The following is a 20,123-nucleotide window of genomic DNA, read 5'->3' as shown; positions in this document are numbered from 1 at the left end:
CCCACAGAGTAATGATGCAATTTGGACAATTGTGGACAGGTGTAGCAAGCAAGCTCACTTCTTACAGGTCAAAAAGACCATCAAAGCTGAGCATATGGTTAAAATATGTCTTATACATGTGTTAAAGCATCATGGAATGCCGAAGTCCATTGTGGGGAATAGAGATCCCTTTTGGCGAGCCTTATTTGATAACATTGGCACCAAATTGGACTTCTCATCAGCTTATCACCCTCGAAGGGATGGGCAAAGTGAAGCTGCAAATTCAGCCATGTTGGACACGGTGCATGCATCTACGAAAAAGGCCCCCTTTGAGATTGTTTATGGTAAGGTGGTTTTGCCACCCATCCTTCGCACAAAGGATGAGATATTTGCAACTGATGAGTATGTAAGAGACTTGGATATTGCTTTTGCTCAGGTGCGGACAGCCATTGCAAGGTCACAAGACGAGCATAAAAAAGTTACTGACAAGCATAGAAGGCAATTGGATGTTAAAGAGAATGACTGGGTATTGCTGAAATTTGAGAAAGCAAGACTTGCAAAGAGGCCTGGCAAAGAGGGTGCATATCCTAAGCTTGCAACCAGATACTATGGGCCTTTTCGAGTGATCGAGAAGATCAATGAAGTGGCTTTCAGATTGGCATTGCCTAGGCATTGGCACACACACAATGCTTTTCATGTGAGTCTCCTTCGCAAGTATAAAGAACCGGAGCCCAGTGAAACGGTCATTGAGGATCCACCAAAAGTGGATGAGCTTGAGGAGATTTTGCAGCCAAAGCAGATTGTGTATCACAAAGAACACAAGCTTAATGCAAGCAAAGTTGTTAGGCGTTACCTTGTGAAGTTTAAGAACTATCTTCCCATTGATGCTAAATGGGTAGATGAAGAGTTCTTCAGAGATTACCCACATGTTCTTTAGACATATTTGAATGCTTTCTAGTTGCAGACAACTATTTAGAAGCTGGGGGGATGTCACCATTTGGCCACCCAATTGATCCACCCGTGCTTTCTCATCATGTATGTACATTGAACTAGTGTCCATGGCAGTTGTATATGCTGGGGATTGATGCCACTCATGTGATACTGTGGATTTGGCTGTCCGTTGGGACTTGTGCCTCTGTGTACATGCCCGAAAATGCCTGGTGGATTGGTGTTCCATTGGGTCTGGTACCTCGTGTACTTACCTAGAGCACCTCTATTTTGGTATAGTCTCATGAACGGGGATTGTCCATACCAATGTTGCATTGCATAGCATCTTTCTGTGCTTGCTTGCAATTGAAATTGCATGTTGTTTTCATGCTTGCTTGACCAATGTGTAGTTCCGGGCAAGGAAACGCCCGCCTCTGATCCGTGCATGTGAAACTGTCCACTGACATGGTTATGTGGCATGTAAGTATTAGTTAGCACTAATTTATAAGTGAGTGTGTACACACTTCATTAAGTTTTGAGCGACCAAAACTCACTTATAAATTATGACCAGCCCCGTGATCACACACATTGATGTCCCGAGGTGGACAAAACCCAATATCCACCGCCCAGACCTTATCCCCTTTGTACAAAGGGAGTAACCAGCCATGTGTCTGTTCTAGCTTGCTCCACAAAGCACCTACATGCCACATTTCACCTAGAGTGGACAACTCACCACCTCACTCTTCCATCTCTCTCTAGAAAAAGACACCTCCTTCATGAGGCCTTTTGGGCTGTATTTTCTGCACTCTCTCCTTCCCAACTCCATATCCAAGCTTGCTAGGGTGTTTCCCAAGCATCCAAGAGTGTTTCCGAGTGCTATTCACTCTCCTACACACTCCCAATGACTGAAATTCAGCAAAACAACTCTCTTTCTTGCTGTAATTTCTAGTCTTTTTGTTGAAACCCCTCATTTCAACCTTCCTTTCTCAAGTTGAATCATAGGGGAAGCTTTCCCAAGGTTCCCTTCATCCTCTTGAAGACTTTTGTCACGAATTGCGACAAATCGAAAATTTCAACACTCCAAGCACTTCCATCGCAAAGACTTCCGCTGTCATCGACTCTACTTGCAATTGGTAAGCTTTTATGCTTATATATGAAAGCAACCGGATTACAAGATCACATACCATGTGTAGTGTTCTGTGTTGGTGGAATAATAGAGAGAAGATGGTAGGGAACATGGGCACTTCAGAGGGTAGTGTGAGTTGCGAGTCTACACCGACAACCACTCTGTTTGCAATACTGTATTCATATGCATTGGTATGGAAATCTGGTCTGAAATTCCCATGACACTATGTATTTGATTCTCCCAAGATCAATATACTTTATTTGAGGGAGGGGCCGGCCGTTCCGGCTCATTGTGCATCTCTTGCCAATTCAACAAATTACTTCTTGTATTGAGCATGTTGTCTATCAAATCTTGGTGTATTTAAGTGTATTGTTTAGCATTGTGTTCAACCAAGTTACACGATGAGTGAGTATCGTTTAGGATTGCCTAAACCAAAGAAAGATATTGTTCCCATTTCAACTACTGGTCATGGCAGTAAGATTTGAGAACATCAAAGGCCAAATGATTGTATATTTCTGTTTGGCCATCTGTTCGAGGATGGAATGCGCTAGACAACTGCAACTTAGTCCAAAATTGTCAAACAATGCTCTCCAAAAATGGGACGTAAATTTTGGATCTCTATCTCGTACCAAAACCAAAAGAACAAGAGAGTTATGTCCTCGGCTGTGGCTGTTTGCCTACATGGAATGAGCATGCAAAACTTACTGAATTTGTCAACAATTATCATACACTGTGTGTTTCTAGATACCATTTAAGTGCCCGATGATCTGTCTTAACTGTGAAGTCCCTCCCGTAAATGTAACATGCAGCAGAAATATTTGTAATTAAGGATCCTCTCACACAAGTCTCACACCGCCTTCTGTATCTTGACTTTCGCGAGTTTAGCAATCCACTTTTATGACTTCAAACTTTAAGAGATTTGGAGAGAGAGAGAGAGAGAGAGATAAACTATACACCGTATGGGGTCCCGAATTACCCACTAAAGGGCCCCCTATCCCGTTACTGGAATAGTATTTGCTTTATTACTTTGAAGAGAAATGACTTGGGACTGAGGACGATAAGCCAAACGCAAGATCTTTGAGGACCAAGAGTCGGGCTGAACTGTACACGGCTGTAGAAGCACGAATAATGACCGATCTCAAACCTATGCACTCTTCCCAATGGAATGAGGGAAGGCTACAAATCTAAGGCTGAGGTATGGACTGTTTGGGACTGTTCTAAGCTATGTATGAATGCTAAAAATGAATGTATGCATACGTGTTACCTTCACCAAAGGGGCTGTAGTAAAGGCTGCTGATATGCAATGCTGAAAACTGCTTCAGGTTTGAAAACGCAAAACTGAGAATGCTCTGATGCTGGCCGGCTGGAGGGGCTGAAAACGCAAGGATGATGATGGTGACCTGATACTGGCCGGCTACTGTATATGCTGCATTTTGCTGTTGTGTGGTGCTAAGGGCTGGTCGGTTGGCTGTAAGGCTGGCCGACTGGATCCCTACTTCTACACGACTAAGTCTTATGAATAATAATGGCTAAAGATGGTATTAAATGCTGGAAAATCTGAAAAAAATGCCAGATAAATGCTAATAAATATCCTAAAAATACTAGATGCTATTTCAAGGCTTCCACAATGGTCTATATGCAATGGATGAATGATATGCAATATGCAGAGTGCTTTCTAATGCAAACCCTAAGGTTTCTACTAACTCTACATGCATGAATGATTCTCTCCAAGTGGGTTAAGGGGCTTGACTGACTCACTCACTCACTATGACTGAGAAATGACCTACGTAACTCGTGCCTGACATATCCTGGACTAAGGACTACAATGGGGTCTCGACATACAATTATTATCCTAAAGGGTACTAATATTGTACAATGTTACACTGATGATTATGAGCCATCTTGTCACCATGCACTACAATGCAGAGTGCATGTGGCATTCCCTCCTGCTTAACTTAGCTGCAGGTTCATGGCTTCCAAGTAGTGGGGGTACTCTTGAAAGAACTCCTCGTCTAGCCAAACGGCTTCGTGGATACCTCGATCTCGGAACTTCATGTAGAACTAACGTATTCTTCGACCGGAACCATGCTTCCAACGATGAAGAAGAATCTGCTCAGGCTCATTGACTTTTTTTTTCCCGAGAAAAGATCCTTTCATTAGTTTAAAAAAAAGCGTCCACTGGGCTACAAAAAACCCTCTCCTGCTCATAAGAAGGCAGAGCACAGAGCCAATCAAGGCAGCTAGGGAGACTCTCCCTAGGTGCAAAAAAGTACAAATAACTAAGAGGCTATATCATACAATAGGAGGGGGGGAAATCCAAACAGGTGGCCTGTAGCCCGCGTGTAGAGTATAGAAGGGGCCACTGCACCAAGTGGTGTGGAAGGCCTGGCGCCGCAAGATCGCTCGATCCGAGTCGCCCCGGATGCGGTCATACTCTCCTCGCAGGGTGTGAATCAACTCCTGCCAGATCCCCCGAACAGTCTCTGCTGGTGGCTCCAGTCTCCCCTCAAAGGCCCTGAAACAACGGGCTCTCCAGGTGAACCATATGGTGAGGCTACTGAGGAGCTCCCATCGTAGATCCCTCTCCTGTGTCCAGCCGCCGGCGGACGAGAAATCCGGTGAAGGAACAAGGCAAGGCTGGCCCCTAATGAATCTGATGGCCTGGTTGTCCTGCTCCGTCTCGTACCCTAGAGCAGGCCCTGACGAAGTCGACCAAGCAACGGCTCCCCACGTATACATGCCCTCTAGAGAGAGGGGGGCCAAAATGCGCAGCATCCTTAGCCAAATCTGCTGCGCCTATGGACAGTCCCATATGCAATGTCTCTGTGTCTCCAATGGGTGGCCGCATCGGACGCAGGCCGACGGAAGGCCACTGTAGACAAGCCAGGTGCCAACTGCAGAGCCCCTGTGGGCAACCAGCCACTGGAAAGTCGAGATCCTGTGTGCCTGTCGGCTAGCCCAGAGCCTGGTCCAGAAATCCTCCAGAAACTCCTGTGAGAGTCCCTGTAGCCGCCAATGCTCCGATGCAGCTGGAGAGACCATCCTCCTCGCAGTCAAAATATGCCTCCCCAACCGAACAGTGTACTGGAAAAAGGTGATCTCTGTGGCCTCGGGGGACGCATAAGGATCATGCCACTCGTACTCGCCAGGGTCCCACTGGAGCCGGGCCAAGGGGCACGCAGCATATGCCCATACGCGCCAATCAGAGTCCACATCGGCAAGGTCTAAATCAATATGCCACTTCCGAGAAGCAGCGGCCACTACCCGTATCCTCTGAAAGATGCACTCTACAACCAAAGGCGACTCCACCTCCACTCTCTGAAGTATGCCCTCATCCTGTATCTCATAGTAGAGGCATCTACCATCCTCAGTGCAAGCTCTGACAGCAATCAGGATCTCCAACTGTGTAAATCCTCCCATCCACCATGGGGCCGCTGGCTCGAAAGGCGTGAACCACTCCTCAGTGAGTGCCTCCTGAATGTCATCCCTCATAATCAGCCCCCCTCTGAAATGACTTAGCCTCTCCGCCTGGATCTCCTCCGGGAAACTGCAAAAGGCCTGCCAATCTCCAAAACTGCGTGCTGGGCCTGCCGCCAATGGTCCCTAGGCTAGACGAGGCCAAGAACCCAGCATATGACCCTGCTCTGTGCGTACCGCATGGCTCCAAATGAGCGGCTGTCTGGCCCGCTCCTCATCACAAGTGGGAGGTCTCTGAGAAAGCCCAAGTCTCAGCAGCTCCCAAGCTCGCAGGATGCTCAAGGCAAATCTGTCCTCCCATCCTCTACTGAGGCCTGTCCTCCTCATCTCTATGAAGATCCACCGTATCTCAGGTGCCCAAGTGCCCCCTGCTGGGGGAGCTCTAGCCTGCAATCTCGCTGAAATAGAAGCTCCTTCCAAGGCTCAGCGCCGACTGGAAGCAGCCCCCGAACAATAAGCTTCCCCAACAAGGCTCTACTCTGATCAGCTGGATCTATAATGCCCAAGTCCCCCCTGGGTCAGCGGAAGAGTAATAACTGCCCAAGCAACCTTAGCCCGGGCCGGCTGACCATCCCGCCCAGACCAAAGAAAGTTCCTGATCAGTCTCTGTACCTGGCTGATGCAAGTGCTGGAGAAGATCCAGCAAGACGTGATGTACCACATAGTCGCTAAAAGCACCTGATTTGTCACCACCACCCTCCCAACCAAGGATAGTCGAGCTGTACTCCAATATAAAAGCTTCTTCCGAATACTCACAAGAAGTGGGGCGATCTACTGCTCATGTGACAAATCAAGTCCAATCTGGCATCCCAGATACCGCACTGCTGTGCCAGGAGGAATCCATCTAAAACCCGGGTCTGGGCTCCATGCCGGAGCGGGAGCACTACTGATCCAAAAAGCCACTGTCTTGCGCCAATTGATCAATGCTCCCGAAGCCACACCAAAAACCTGTAGCGACTGCTCTGCCTGTCAAATCCCCACGGATCCCCTCGTGATCGATCTTGGTTCGAAACTCGACTCCTGCAAACAAACGAACAACAAACAACAAAGGGGGTGCAGGCCTGACTCACCTCCCAACCATGACAGCCGTGGGCAAGCCCACAGTCTTGGCTGTCCCCACCGAGCCACGAGCTGAGCTAACTAGGATGACGTACCGACCAATCTCCTCCTCGTGACGTCCCATACCGCCACGAAGCTGCCCTCGCGGGCCTTGAGACTGCTGCCGGCCTCGGCTGCGTAAAGCAGGTGCACATCTGCACTAGATCCAGGCTCCAAGACCATAGAGCTCTCACAAACTCGCGAGACTCTCTATAATACAATAACTAACCTTGGCCACCCTTTTATAGGCTCTTGGCCGGTCATCGGGCGTCCACACTTGGCCGCCCGCCCGTCCATACTTGGGTGCCCGCCCATTAGTATTTCCCTAACTCAGCTCGTCAATCAGCCTGCCTAGTTCCAAGCTTTCCCAAGCCTCGAAACTAGTCTTGCATGCGTATAGCACACGGTAGATACCCACTGTGCACATGACATACTCCCCTTCCTCTAAGAGCTCACTCCTGAGCTCACTAAAAAGCCAAGGTAATCTCTCTGAAGAGTAGTCAATGTCTCCCATGTAGCGTCCTCCTCAATACGATCCTTCCACTTGATCTTGTATTCCATGATAAGCGTATTACGCAGTCTTCGTTCACGAAATCCAAGAATCTTTTCAGGTTCGTGCGGAACAAATGTCATGTCCTGGACATCTATAATTTCTTGAGGAGTAACTAACTGATCTGCTCCACCCAGTACTTCCTTGTGTCCCTATGCTGAAAAGAAAAAATATGACTAGACCAATCTATCTGGACATCAAGAGTCTTAAACCACTCGATCCCTAATAACAAGTCTACATTTTCCAGATGCATAACATAGCATTCCAGAGTATCTTTGTAGTCCTGAATCTGGATTGGAAGCATCTCCACCTTGCGATCCCAAACTTGTCTGCCCGTAGGTAGACGTACCTCATAGGTATGGTCGCTGAGTGTCGTATCAAGACTCAATTTCTGCACAAGTTTGTAGTTAACAAAGTTATGCGAACTGCCAGGGTCTAACAGAATGTGAATTTTATGACCATTCACTTCTCCATAAACTCGGAGAAGATCATGCATGCCAAATACTTTAGAATTGAACAAACAATCAGAACAAGTACTAGGGCGAGAAAGTACAGTAATTGACTTACCTGTCAAAGACAACTGGTTAGCTGTCTTTGGCTTGGGTCCTGCGTTTGTCTTGGTACCCTTTTGCTTTGGGCACTCGTTACGCATGTGTCCTTTTTCTTCGCAGATAAAACAACGTCCCTCCTTCTTGAGCTTCAAAGCCCTAAGGAGTCGTTTCTTCTTCGCTGGTGTCGAACTGGAATTCTTCGAAGGTTGGTCCGAAGACTTGCCTTCATTCGTGTTAGCCATAGGTGCGGAGAACTTTCTTTTATGCTTGTTCCCCTGCTCGGTAACGGGTTTCGACTTGGAAGAGACCATCGTATCATCATAGATACGAGCTGAATGAATGGCCTCGTCCAAAGTTTTACATTTGTTATTTTTAACCTGTAATCGGTACGAGTCGGATAAACCAGCTACGAAAAACCCCAACAAAGGGATCCATCTTTGTAGCTTTCATCTACAAGTCACGAAACTTCTGGAGGTAGTCCTCATAAGTGAGGTGCTGTGAGGTCATGGTCAAAGCTGAAAACCCGGCAACAACATCATAATCATCCTCTTTCTTGAGGAATTCTTTCTTGAAAATGTCTTCAAATTGTGCCCAAGTCGTTGGCTTAGGATTCAGTTCCTTCCACCAAAGCAAAGCTTTGCCGGACAGGAAACCTGCTGCTAACTGTATCTTCTTTCCATCATCATATGGATGAAACTGAAAGTGAACTTGCCACTTGTGTAGCCACGTGTCCACGATCTCCTTGGTTCGCTGCTTTTGCTCGCCCCCGAACGGTTCCGGAGTAATGTTGGGACCTAAAGCTGAAGCCAAGGTATCCATACCCGAGAAAGTAGAGAGGGTAGTGGTCAAGAGAGCGATGGAGTTCTGCAAAGCTTGCATCTGGGCTGCGATTTGTGCCTGACGTTCCGTCGAAGAAGCTTCGAGAGCTACTTTGAACTCTTGGAAATCTGTTTTTGACACAAAATCGTCAAAAAGATCGGCATCGGTTCCTTCCGTAGTAGCCGGCAAGCCTTTGCGTTCCACGAGGGGCTCCAACTCTGATTCTTGGGTCGACATCGTGAAGAGGGTACGTGGAGAGAAAATTCGATCTTTGCACAATGAAAGTGCGAGCGAACTTGAGAGCTTGAGAGCTTGAAAACTTGAGAACTTGAGAGATGTGTGGCAAGAAGCCCACTTGAGGGAGTTTATAAAGGTTTCCCAAAAGCCAAAAATCTCGAAAAGCTAGGCTTAGCTTTTGCTTTAGCTTTTGTGTTTTTTTTTTCTTGAATAAATATATATATATATATATATTCTATTGTCTTAAAAAATAAAAACCTTGGAAACCTTAGAGAGGAGAGGACTTTTAAACCTTTAAAAAAATTTAAGCTCCCCTAAAAAAACAAAAAACGAAAGCACTAAAAACGAATGCTTTCCTTGCGTGTTTTTTTTTCCGCTTCCCTCCTGGATTAGTGCCGTCGGCGAGCTGGTGATGTCATCCGTCGCCGTCGCCAACTGCTGCCGGCGCCTGTGCGACCTGCGCCAGCCTCGCGTAGGCCTTGCCATGAGGCCACGTGGGCCTGGGCTGGCTGCTACGCAACCTGGCCTGGCGGGCTACATTGCCTGGCCTAGGCGCTGCCTGGCCGGCCTGGGGTGGCTGCGCAAGCCGCCTGGCTGCCTACAGGCTTAGCCCGCCTGCAACGTAGCTGCTCGACTGGCACGTCAACACGACTCGGCCAGCAACCCACTCGCCAGCACTTCTTTCACTCTCTCTCTCATGCGTTCAACGAAAGCAACGTGCTTTTTCTCTCTCTTTTTTTTCAGTTTTCTCTCCCTGCAGTTCATGCGTATGCACAACAATTCACCTCTTCCTTGCAAAGCAAAAAGACCCTATTACACTACCATCTCCCATCAACATGGGGTTCTTTGATGAAGAAAAAAACACATACCAAATCTGAAAACTGCAGTATGCACAGAAAAAACAGCAAGTTTTTTAATACATACCATTCTTCGACCTCTTCTTCTCTACCTACCGACTTGCTCGTTCACGAGGTATGCTTTGATACCACTGTCAAATCCCCACGGATCCCCTCGTGATCGATCTTGGTTCGAAACTCGAATCCTGCAAACAAACGAACAAATGAACAAGCAAGGGGGTGCAGGCCTGACTCACCTCCCAACCATGACAGTCGTGGGCAAGCCCACAGTCTTGGCTGTCCCCACCGAGCCACGAGCTGAGCTAACTAGGATGGCATACCGACCAATCTCCTCCTCGCGACGTCCCATACCGCCACGAAGCTGCCCTCACGGGCCTCGAGATTGCTGCCGGCCTCGGCTGCATAAAGCAGGTGCACGTCTGCACTAGATCTAGGCTCCAAGACCATAGAGCTCTCACAAACTCGCGAGACTCTCTATAATACAATAACTAACCTTGGCCACCCTTTTATAGGCTCTTAGCCAGTCATCGGGCGTCCACACTTGGCCGCCCGCCCGTCCATACTTGGGTGCCCGCCCGTTAGTATATCCCTAACTCAGCTCGTCAATCAGCCTACCTAGTTCCAAGCTTCCCCAAGCCTCGAAACTAGTCTTGCATGCGTATAGCACACGGTAGATACACACTGTGCACATGACATACTCCCCTCGTGATCGATCTTGGTTCGAAACTCGAATCCTGCAAACAAACGAACAACAAGCAACAAAGGGGGTGCAGGCCTGACTCACCTCCCAACCATGACAGCCGTGGGCAAGCCCACAGTCTTGGCTGTCCCCACCGAGCCACGAGCTGAGCTAACTAGGATGACGTACCGACCAATCTCCTCCTCGTGACGTCCCATACCGCCACGAAGCTGCCCTCGCGGGCCTTGAGACTGCTGCCGGCCTTGGCTGCGTAAAGCAGGTGCACGTCTGCACTAGATCCAGGCTCCAAGACCATAGAGCTCTCACAAACTCGCGAGACTCTCTATAATATAATAACTAACCTTGGCCACCCTTTTATAGGCTCTTGGCCGGTCATCGGGCGTCCACACTTGGCCGCCCGCCCGTCCATACTATAGCACACGGTAGATACCCACTGTGCACATGACATTGCCCTCTGTAGATTAGCCTCCTGGCCATGCAGAAACAATCCCGTGTCATCAGCAAACTCAGAATCGAGCAGGTCCTCACCCCGGACTAGGAGCTGGAGTCCTCTCAAACCAACCTCCTCTGCTAACAAATACATGCTCATAGCCTCTACAAAGAAGAGAAAAAGGAACGGGGTGAGAGGGCATCCCTGAGACGGACTGATCTGGTCAACTCAAAACTCGGTCCCCGTCCTCCTGCCATCAATACCTGGCTACGAGCTGTGGAATATAGAGCCGCCACTCCTCGAATCCAGTCTAGCTCAAAACCCAGGCGAAGCATAGTGCCCTCTAGGAAACCCCAATCGACTCTATCATATGCCTTCTCAAAATCGAGAAGCATGACGACCAAGTCCTCACCGAGAAATCTAGCTCAGGCCGTCGCCTGCCAGAAGGTGAAAATGTTGTCAAGGATACTGCGCTCCTTGACAAATCCTGTCTGGGTAGCATGAATCAACTCCCCAAGGAAGGGTTGGATCCTCAAACCATAGTGACATGGGACGGGGGGAACGGACCCTAGGGACAGGGAGTGCGTGGGACGGGGGCGAGACGTCCGCGGTGAAGGCAACAGAGGTGTTAGGGTTAGGGTTTAGAGAAGCTTCAAACAGGCATGGAAGCCAACAGAGAGAGAGAACACGACTTCAGTGTATATGCTTGATAAAAAAGTGAAGTACAATAGCCACATAATAGTGACCTAAAGATATGTGTTCACATGTCCGGCCATAAAATGTGCCGGGTGGACCAAAACACCTATAAACTGAATATAAGTGAAACTAAGCTAAACTGGGGGAAAAAACCTCCACTAACTGAAGTAAAAAGTGCCCCAATAATCTACTGATGATCATTAGCACTCCTCTGGGTGCATACACAGCATAAAACCCAACAAACCCCCCTGGAGTGATATGTGATCACTGTACATCATCCACCAAAAGGAAACAAATTCAAAGCACTGCGGAATGCTTCAAATTTCGGACGTGGTAATGCCTTGGTGAAGATGTCTGCCACATTCTGATCTGTAGGACAATAGATCAGACTGATATCTCCTGCCTGGAGTCTCTCCCGAACAAAATGATAGTGAATCTCAATGTGTTTCGTGCGAGCATGAAACACAAGATTCCTGGCCACAGCAATGGCACTCTGACTATCAGTATAGATAGGTGTAGGCTCCTCCACTGAAATATCCATATCAGTCATGAGACGACGCAGTCAAATACACTCAACAGTAGTAGTGTAGGCTGCTCTGTACTCTGCCTCACAAGACGAAGTGGCCACTGTGGTCTGTTTCTTGCTTAGCCAAGAAATGCATGAAGAGCCAAGAAAGAAACAATTTCCACTAGTGGAATGTCTGGTATCAAAATCACCAGCCCAATCTGAATCACTGTAAGCATATAACTGCATGTCACTCCCCTCAGGATAAAGCAATCCAAGAGACAAGGTACCCTGCAAATAACGGAATACACGCTTCACAGCTTGCCAATGTGACAACCGCGGGCTGTGCATAAATCTGCTCAACTGAGAGACTGCATACTGAATATCTGGCCTTGTATTACACAAGTAAATAAGGCACCCAACAGCCTGAGCATATGTAGTGGCATCAAAGGAAGTACTGTCATCTTGTAGTGACAGTTTCATCCCAGGCTCCATAGGAGTACTAATAGGCTTGCAATCCTGAAATTTAAACTTCTCCAGAAGTTTAGCAACATACCGTGATTGCAACAACCCAATGCCTCTGTTATCCTGCACAAACTGTATGCCCAAATAGTAGTGTACAAGCCCCAAGTCAGACATGTCAAATGTCTATTGCAGTATCTCTTTAAAAGCTGCAATTTTGTCATCATTTGATCCCATGAGCAAGAGATCATCCACATAAAGACTGATGACCAGCAGATCTGTCTCTTCTTTCTTTACATACAGAGTGGCTTCTGATGGACTGTTCACAAATCCCTGAGTGAGTAGAAAAGCATCTATTTTTGCATACCAAGCTCGTGGAGCTTGTTTCAAACCATACAAGGCCTTTTTCAGCCTGCATACTTTCCCCTCATGACCATGTTCTGCAAAACCCATGGGTTGAAATACATAAACTTCCTCCTCGAGGTCCCCATGTAGGAATGCAGTCTTTATGTCCAACTAGTGAACAACCCAACCACGATGTGCAGCCAATGCAATGACACACCTAAGTGTCGACATACGGAATGTAGGAGCAAATGTCTCCTCATAATCAATGCCCTTCTTCTGTGCATAGCCCTTTGCAACTAGACGGGCTTTGTACCTGTCAATGGATCCATCTGCATGTCTTTTCAACTTATAGACCCATTTAGTACCAATTGCTTTCTTGCCTTTGGGCAGATCAACCAAATCCCATGTTTGATTCCTTTTAATAGAATCAAGCTCATCATGCATGGCTTTGTTCCAATGCACATTATCTCGTGCATCCACAAATGAATCAGGCTCATCATCATCCTGTAAACTGGCTGCCATAACCAGATTCAAATCCATGATGTGTGCATGCTCATTTGTCCTTGTTTCCCTACGAGTACGACCAACAAGAGGACCCTCTAAATGGCTGTCCTGTAATGTCCTCAAATACCATCTAGGTATGTGTCTGACCTGTGGTGCCTGCTGCCCCATATTTGGTTCAGCTTCTGGCTCATTTTGCTGCTGAATTTCTGCACCACCTACATCATTTGCTGGCTGTCCTGTACCCTCATGAGTTGGATCACCAACTGTGGAATGAAACTCCATAGGTAGTAGACCTTCAAACACATCATTTTCAGCCTGATTTGCCTCATAACCAGCCATGGATATTTCTGATTTTTCATCAAAAATCACATCCCGACTAGTGAATATCTTCCTGGATAGTGGGTCATAGGTAGCCCTTGCTCTCACGGCTATACCCAACAAAAATGCATTTTTTGGCTTTATCATCCAGCTTCCTCCTCAACTCTTTGGGTATGTGTGCATATGCAAGACACCCAAAGATACGAAAATGCGATACAGAAGGCTTGCAGCCATGCCAAGCCTCAAAAGGAGTAATAGAAACCAATGCCTTTGTGGGACATCGATTCAAAATATGACAAGCACACATGACAGCTTCCACCCAAAAGATATGTGGTAGCCTTTTTGCCTTTAGCATACATCTGGCCATCTCCATGAGTGACCGATTCTTCCTTTCTGCAACCCCATTCTGCTGTGGGGTGTAAGGAGTAGTATACTGATGTGTTATACCTCTACTCCCAAGAAAGGAATTCAGCATATGTGACATATATTCCCCCCCTCGGTCAGAACGGAGAGTCTTGACCTTGCATCCTGACTCTGTCTCAGCAAGTGCTACAAAGGCCAAAAATGCATCATATACCTGTGATTTTTGTGTCAAAGGATAGACCCAGCATATACGAGAGAAGTCATCAATAAATGTTGCAAAATAGAAGCAACCACCTAATGACTTCGTCTGCATGGAACCACAAAGATCAGTGTATAAGCTGCAACTTTGCAGTTGCTCTTAGAGCCTGATCACGTGGGAAGGAAAACCTATGCATTTTTCCCAAAATACATCCTTCACAAATGTGATCTGGAGGCTTCTCCATGAGAGGTAGATCTGTAAACATGTTATGTCGCTGCATAAGCATAAGACTACCAAAATTTACATGCCCCATGCGAGCATGCCATAACTCCGCATCAACCATAGCTGGAGTAAGAGTGAATGCATTATAAGCAGACTGATCCACTGGCTGAAATGCATCCAACTGATAAAGTCCATGACATAATGTACCAGTAAGCATCAAGGTCAAGGCATTAGCTTTGTCTCTGACCAGGCATTTATCATCATCAAAGTGGACTTGCATACCACAATGTGCTAAAGAAGAAATGGACAACAAATTCTTCTTTATCCCTGGTAGATATAAGGCATCTGTAAGGCGGAGAATGGAGCCATCAATGGCTGTGAGCTGAATCTCCCCAATGCCACGAACTGGATATGAAGCATTGTTGGCACACTGAACAGTTTTGCCAACAGGGGCAGGGCCAACATGACTAAACAAATCCCTGCGAGATGTGATATGCTTTGAGGCACCACTATCAAAATACCAAGTACATGCATGCTCTGTCATACTGAGTGCCTGTGAAGACCAAGAGGCATCATAGCTGCATGTATAAAAACAGTAATCCCTGTCCTCAACAAAAGAAGCAGTCTCTGGAGGAGCTTTAGAAGCATCATTAACAGACATCCCAGCTTCCTTTGCCTTCTCTTTGGCAATCCTCTTCCTACATTCCGTGATATAGTGACCTGGCTTCTTACAGTAATGACATTTGCCCTGCTTCTTGGGCTGTCCATCACCTTTCTTGGTATCCTGTGAAGAACCACCATCACCTGAATTTTGATTTGAACTCTTTGGCTGAGTTTTTCCTTTCCCCTTTTGACCTGTAGTAAATGCTTGTTCAACATTTGTGTTCATATTCATATTCTTCCTCATTTGCTCCTCTTGTAGTAAGAGAGCAACAAGTTCCTGATACTTGAGGGGTTCAACAGCATTCCTCATGCTGAGGTTCAAAGAGGTATGAAAAGCCAAGTAAGATCTTGGCAAAGAGTGCAAGATGGTGGACACAAGCTATGTCTCAGGAATAATCTCATCCACATTGATGAGTTGCTCTCTCAAATCCTGCAGCTTGTTTAAGTGGCTAGACATATCATCTCCTTCATTCATTTTTTGATTTTCCAGCTCTCTTTTCAAAAATGAGATCCTAGCCTCATTACGAGCAGCATACATCTGCTCCAAAGTCACCCATGCATTCTGTGAAGAGCCAGCTGAACGAATATGAGGTATAATGGACCTCTGTACTGACAATGCAATGAGTGACAAAGCTTGTGCATCCCTGGCATCCCATGTCTTTTGAGCATTTGTTCTTTGAAAAGGCAATGGCAACCCTGGAGCCTGTACCTGTTGTCCTCGTCCACGAGCACCCCCTTGGGGAGGAGTCTCTGGAGCCAATGGACCTGGACGTGGTTCATCACCACTAACAAAATCCCAAAGACCTTTTGCCACAAGCACATTTTTCAGCATAAAACTCCACAAGGAGTAGTTCGTGCCGTCCAATTTGTCTTCCTTAGACAAATACGTGAATACATCACTCTGCTGTTGATTTGCCATTATGCCTACGCACAATGTTGTACCTGTTTATCAAAAAACCCAATAGCAAAAACCCTGAAAATAACTGTACTCCACTGAATACAGTTCACCCAAATATGCCTGCACTCTCAATCCTCAGAATGTGTAGCTCAAAGCACCAATGACTGAGTAGAGCAGCAAATGGCGTACACAATGCCAAAATGCCCCAAAAATGCCCAAATTTGCTGCACGCAAAACTGTGCAAAAAAACCTGTAGACTTCTTTGCAATAAAGTCTGCCTGTAGTGCCTGTAGTTTTTCACAGAGAAAATAAAAATACCCAGTATTCAAAACTTGTAATGCTTACCACAGTGTGATGTTAACAGGTACAAGTTGACTGCAATGTGAATGACTTGACTGTTGTACTGTGCAGGTACAGTTTACTGTACGGAGCAGACTGCAGGTACAGTTGAAGTACGGTGGATGTACTCAGACGGAGCACTGTACTGAACAGTGCGAACAAGTACTCTGCAGGTGGGGTACAGTACGGGTACAGAAACAGTCGAGTGTAGGCAGGTACTGGTCAGGTACGTAACAATGTGCGCAGGTGTGTACAGAGGACTGTACTCAACAGGGCGACCACAGTACCGTACTGAAAAAGTCGACCAGAGCTGTGTCGACTGTATTCAGGTACAGTCGGCGCTGACTTGCACATTTAGCGCAGGCAGGTGACAGCCCGGCGCTGACACGTACAGAAGCTGCAGTACGGAAGCAACAGTACGGCGGCGCTGTCAGGTACGGAATCTTCAATCTGTGGTGTACCTGCTGAAGGCGACGCTTACAGTGTGTGTACGGGCAAATGTACGGGCAGCAGCAATAATAACCTGGCAGTGTACGAGCAGGGCAAGGCAAGCCTTCAAGGCTCTGATACCAAATGAAGGCAACAGAGGTGTTAGGGTTAGGGTTAGAGAAGCTTCAAACAGGCGTGGAAGCCAACAGAGAGAGAGAACACGACTTCAGTGTATATGCTTGATAAAAAAGTGAAGTACAATAGCCACATAATAGTGACCTAAAGATATGTGTTCACATGTCCGGCCATAAAATGTGTCGGGTGGACCAAAACACCTATAAACTGAATATAAGTGAAACTAAGCTAAACTGGGGGAAAAAACCTCCACTAACTGAAGTAAAAAGTGCCCCAGTAATCTACTGATGATCACTAGCACTTCTCTGGGTGCATACACAGCATAAAACCCAACACGCGGGACGGCAGAACGGGGACGGAAACCCGACGGCGAAGTGGGGACGCCAGGAACGCGTTCCAAGAGCGCCGTTCCCTGTCCGTACAGGGACGGTCAAACAGACCGTTGCGGCATTTTTGACCGTTGGCGGGGCGCCAACGGCTATCTGTCATGACCGTTTGGCCCTTGCGCCACTCCTCCAAGGCTCCAAAGCTTCTCTCTTCAGTCTCTCTCTCCCACATGGCTCCCCTCTTCTATATAAGAGACCTCTACCTCCATGCTCTCCTCAAGCCCTCTCCTCTCCAAGCTCTCCCTCTCCAAGACCCAAGGCTCAAGCTCTCCCTCTCCAAGCTCTCCTTCTCCAAGCTCACCCTCTCCAACCTCTCCAAGCTCACCCTCTCCAAGCTCTCCTTCTCCAACATCCAAGCTCTCCCTCTCCAAGCTCACCCTCTTCAAGCTCTCCTTCTCCAACATCCAAGCTCTCCCTCTCCAAGCTCACCCTCTCCATTGTCCAAGCTCTCCTTCTCCAACATCTCCATCCCGATTCTCCGTCTTGACTCTTTCTCAAGCTCTACCATCCATCTCAAGCTCTACTCTATCACTATGGCATCCTCTTCTCAAACCCCTTCCTCTCCTCAACCCGGGTCCGCCGCCGCCTCCACCACTTCAACACCCGCTCCATCACAAAGAAGGAGGCCCGCCGTACATCCATGGAGTTGGTGGGATGAGGTAGAGTGCTCGCAATACGGTCAAGGGGTGGTTCAAGACCATGGGTATGTAAGCTTTGCGGCTACAAGCGAACTGGCGGTGCCCACAAAGTGCGTGCTCACTTCTTGCATGAGCCCGGCAACGAAGTGCAATTTTGCAAGGAGGTTTCGGCCGATAAGAAGAAGGAGCTCCTTGAAAAGCTTGTGGTTTATGAGGCGGCTGAGTTGGCAAAACGCAATCCTCAAGTGGCCGTCGACCCCACATCCTTTGTGAGGACATCAACGCCGCATGTACCTCGTTCATCAAGAGAGGCATCCGCTTCCCGGGGACGCCAAAGTACTCTTGATGAGAATTGGAACCCTCAATTGAAAGAGGAGGTGGACATGGCAGTGGCACGATTCTTCTTTCATGACCACATAGCATTTCGGGCGGCACGGTAAGTCCTTGGCACTATGCATATGTATTATTATTTAATATTTATACTATTATGTATTATACGTTTAGGCCGTAGGGTTGCTCATGTACTATTCAAATATCATGCTCTAAAGACTAAAAGACTAAATGATGGTAAAAATCTGAATTTTGTTTGTGTTTTGCATATGGTGTTTTGGATAGATCTCCATACTTTCGGGCCATGTGCAAATTGATAGCGGAGTATGGACCCTCTTATGTTCCCCCCTCTTCAGAGACCATCCGCACGTCTCTCCTTGAGAAGGAGAAGGCAAGCGTGGAGGTGGCGGCCAACCACATGAAAGAGCAATGGGCTGAAAATGGTGTTAGCCTCGTCGTTGATGGGTGGAGTGACACTAGAAAGCGCTCCGTCCATGGAGTTGTTGCCTACTCACGAGGGGAGACATACTTTGTCGACTCCCATGATGCTTCCGGGACGGGGAAGAGTGCCGAGATACTTGCTGCGGAGTGGGCAACAACACTAGAGACGGTGGGGGCAGAGAATGTCATTGCCATATGTGCGGATGGAGAACCGGCAAATAGGGCGGCGGGGACAATTCTCCAAGCAACTTATCCTCGCATCACCGTGTGCTTTTGCATGGCCCATTGCCTCAACAACCTTATCAAAGACATAGGGGCCTTGGATTAGGTTGCACCTGTCATTAAGGGTGCCAACAAAATAGTGACCTTTGTCCTCAACCATCAAAGGGTGCAGCACGAGTTTTCCAAGAAGTCAAGCCTCTCTCTTCTTAAGTATTCCGAGACGAGGTTTGCATTCAACTTTCTCGTGCTAGGCCGACAACAGTGGAACAGATGCTCAGTTCTTCACCAAGACTTGGAAGTGGAGATGAGGAGCGGAAGGTGTTTAGACAAAAACATCAGTTAAAGTCAAAGTCAGTTAAAGTAGAAGGTCAGAGTCAGTAGTCCATGGAGGAAGGATGACAGAGTGTCCACCCCCTCATCAAGTTCAACAGGAGGGAATGTCACCTGCACGCCATGCCATGGCTTAATCCTCGACATGAACAACATAATCCCTAATTAGGATAAGTAGTTAGGATAGCATTCAGTTCATCATCAGTAGCATTACCATCAAATCAGTGTCATCTTCAGCATCAACATCAGCAGCAGCATCATCATCAGCCACAACATCCTTAATGCATATATAAGCAGCGCTTAATATTCAGCATTCATCATCCATCATCAAATCAGTCCTACAGCATTTCTTAGCAGGTCAAGTGTGCCTGCAGCCACCGACTCCTTTGTGCATACCTACAGCAACATTCTCAAGTCCTCCACGAAGAGCATCTTCAGCCCATGGACACCCAATCCTTCTTCGCCTATGAGCATGTTCAAGCCTCTCCCCTCTCCCAGCAGGTTGAGCTTGGAGAGGTGCAGCATGTCAGCTGATTAGGAGGATCTCTACCCAGAAAAAAAAAAAAAAGAGGAGGCACAAGCAGTCTCAGCATTTGTAGAGTTCAAAAGACCTTTGACATGAACTTTTTCACCGACTTCAGGAGCTAGGCTTCTCACCTTGAGTAGCCATGATTTTGTACATGTATTCAACCTTTCATGATGTAATTCTTCAATTTTACAACCAAAAAACATAGTTTGAGAAAGAAAATCTAACTGTGCTACAACTTTACCCACTTGATTGCTGTAACTACTTGGTTGAAGCCAAGAGATGGAGATTAAAAACCTGCATGTTGTAGCCCAGCCCGGAGCTCCTCTGGCAGAATGCATCCATTATGCTTCACATCAATCTCTCTAAATATACTGTACAGTTCAAGCTCCTTGTCATCCATGTACCCATGAAACTCTTC

General features: G+C 47.2%; 1 protein-coding gene across 1 annotated transcript in view; it reads right to left on the bottom strand.

Moving 5' to 3' along the window:
* Positions 1 to 20,123, bottom strand: part of LOC147629867 (calcium-dependent mitochondrial ATP-magnesium/phosphate carrier protein 3-like) — a 32,099-nt gene that overhangs the window by 11,103 nt on the left and 873 nt on the right. Inside the window, exon 2 of the mRNA XM_086811397.1 lies at positions 20,000 to 20,123. This exon is cut by the window's right edge and continues 651 nt beyond it. Within this exon, the coding sequence (XP_086667523.1) occupies positions 20,000 to 20,123 (124 nt within the window). The remainder of the gene's footprint in view (positions 1 to 19,999) is intronic.

This window comes from Cibotium barometz, chromosome 17 (genome assembly GCF_041138505.1).
Source record: "Cibotium barometz isolate CiBa-2024 chromosome 17, ASM4113850v1, whole genome shotgun sequence".
NCBI lineage: Eukaryota > Viridiplantae > Streptophyta > Polypodiopsida > Cyatheales > Cibotiaceae > Cibotium > Cibotium barometz.
Note: the sequence above shows the minus strand (reverse complement) of the source record. Positions and strands in the feature narration are given on the sequence as shown.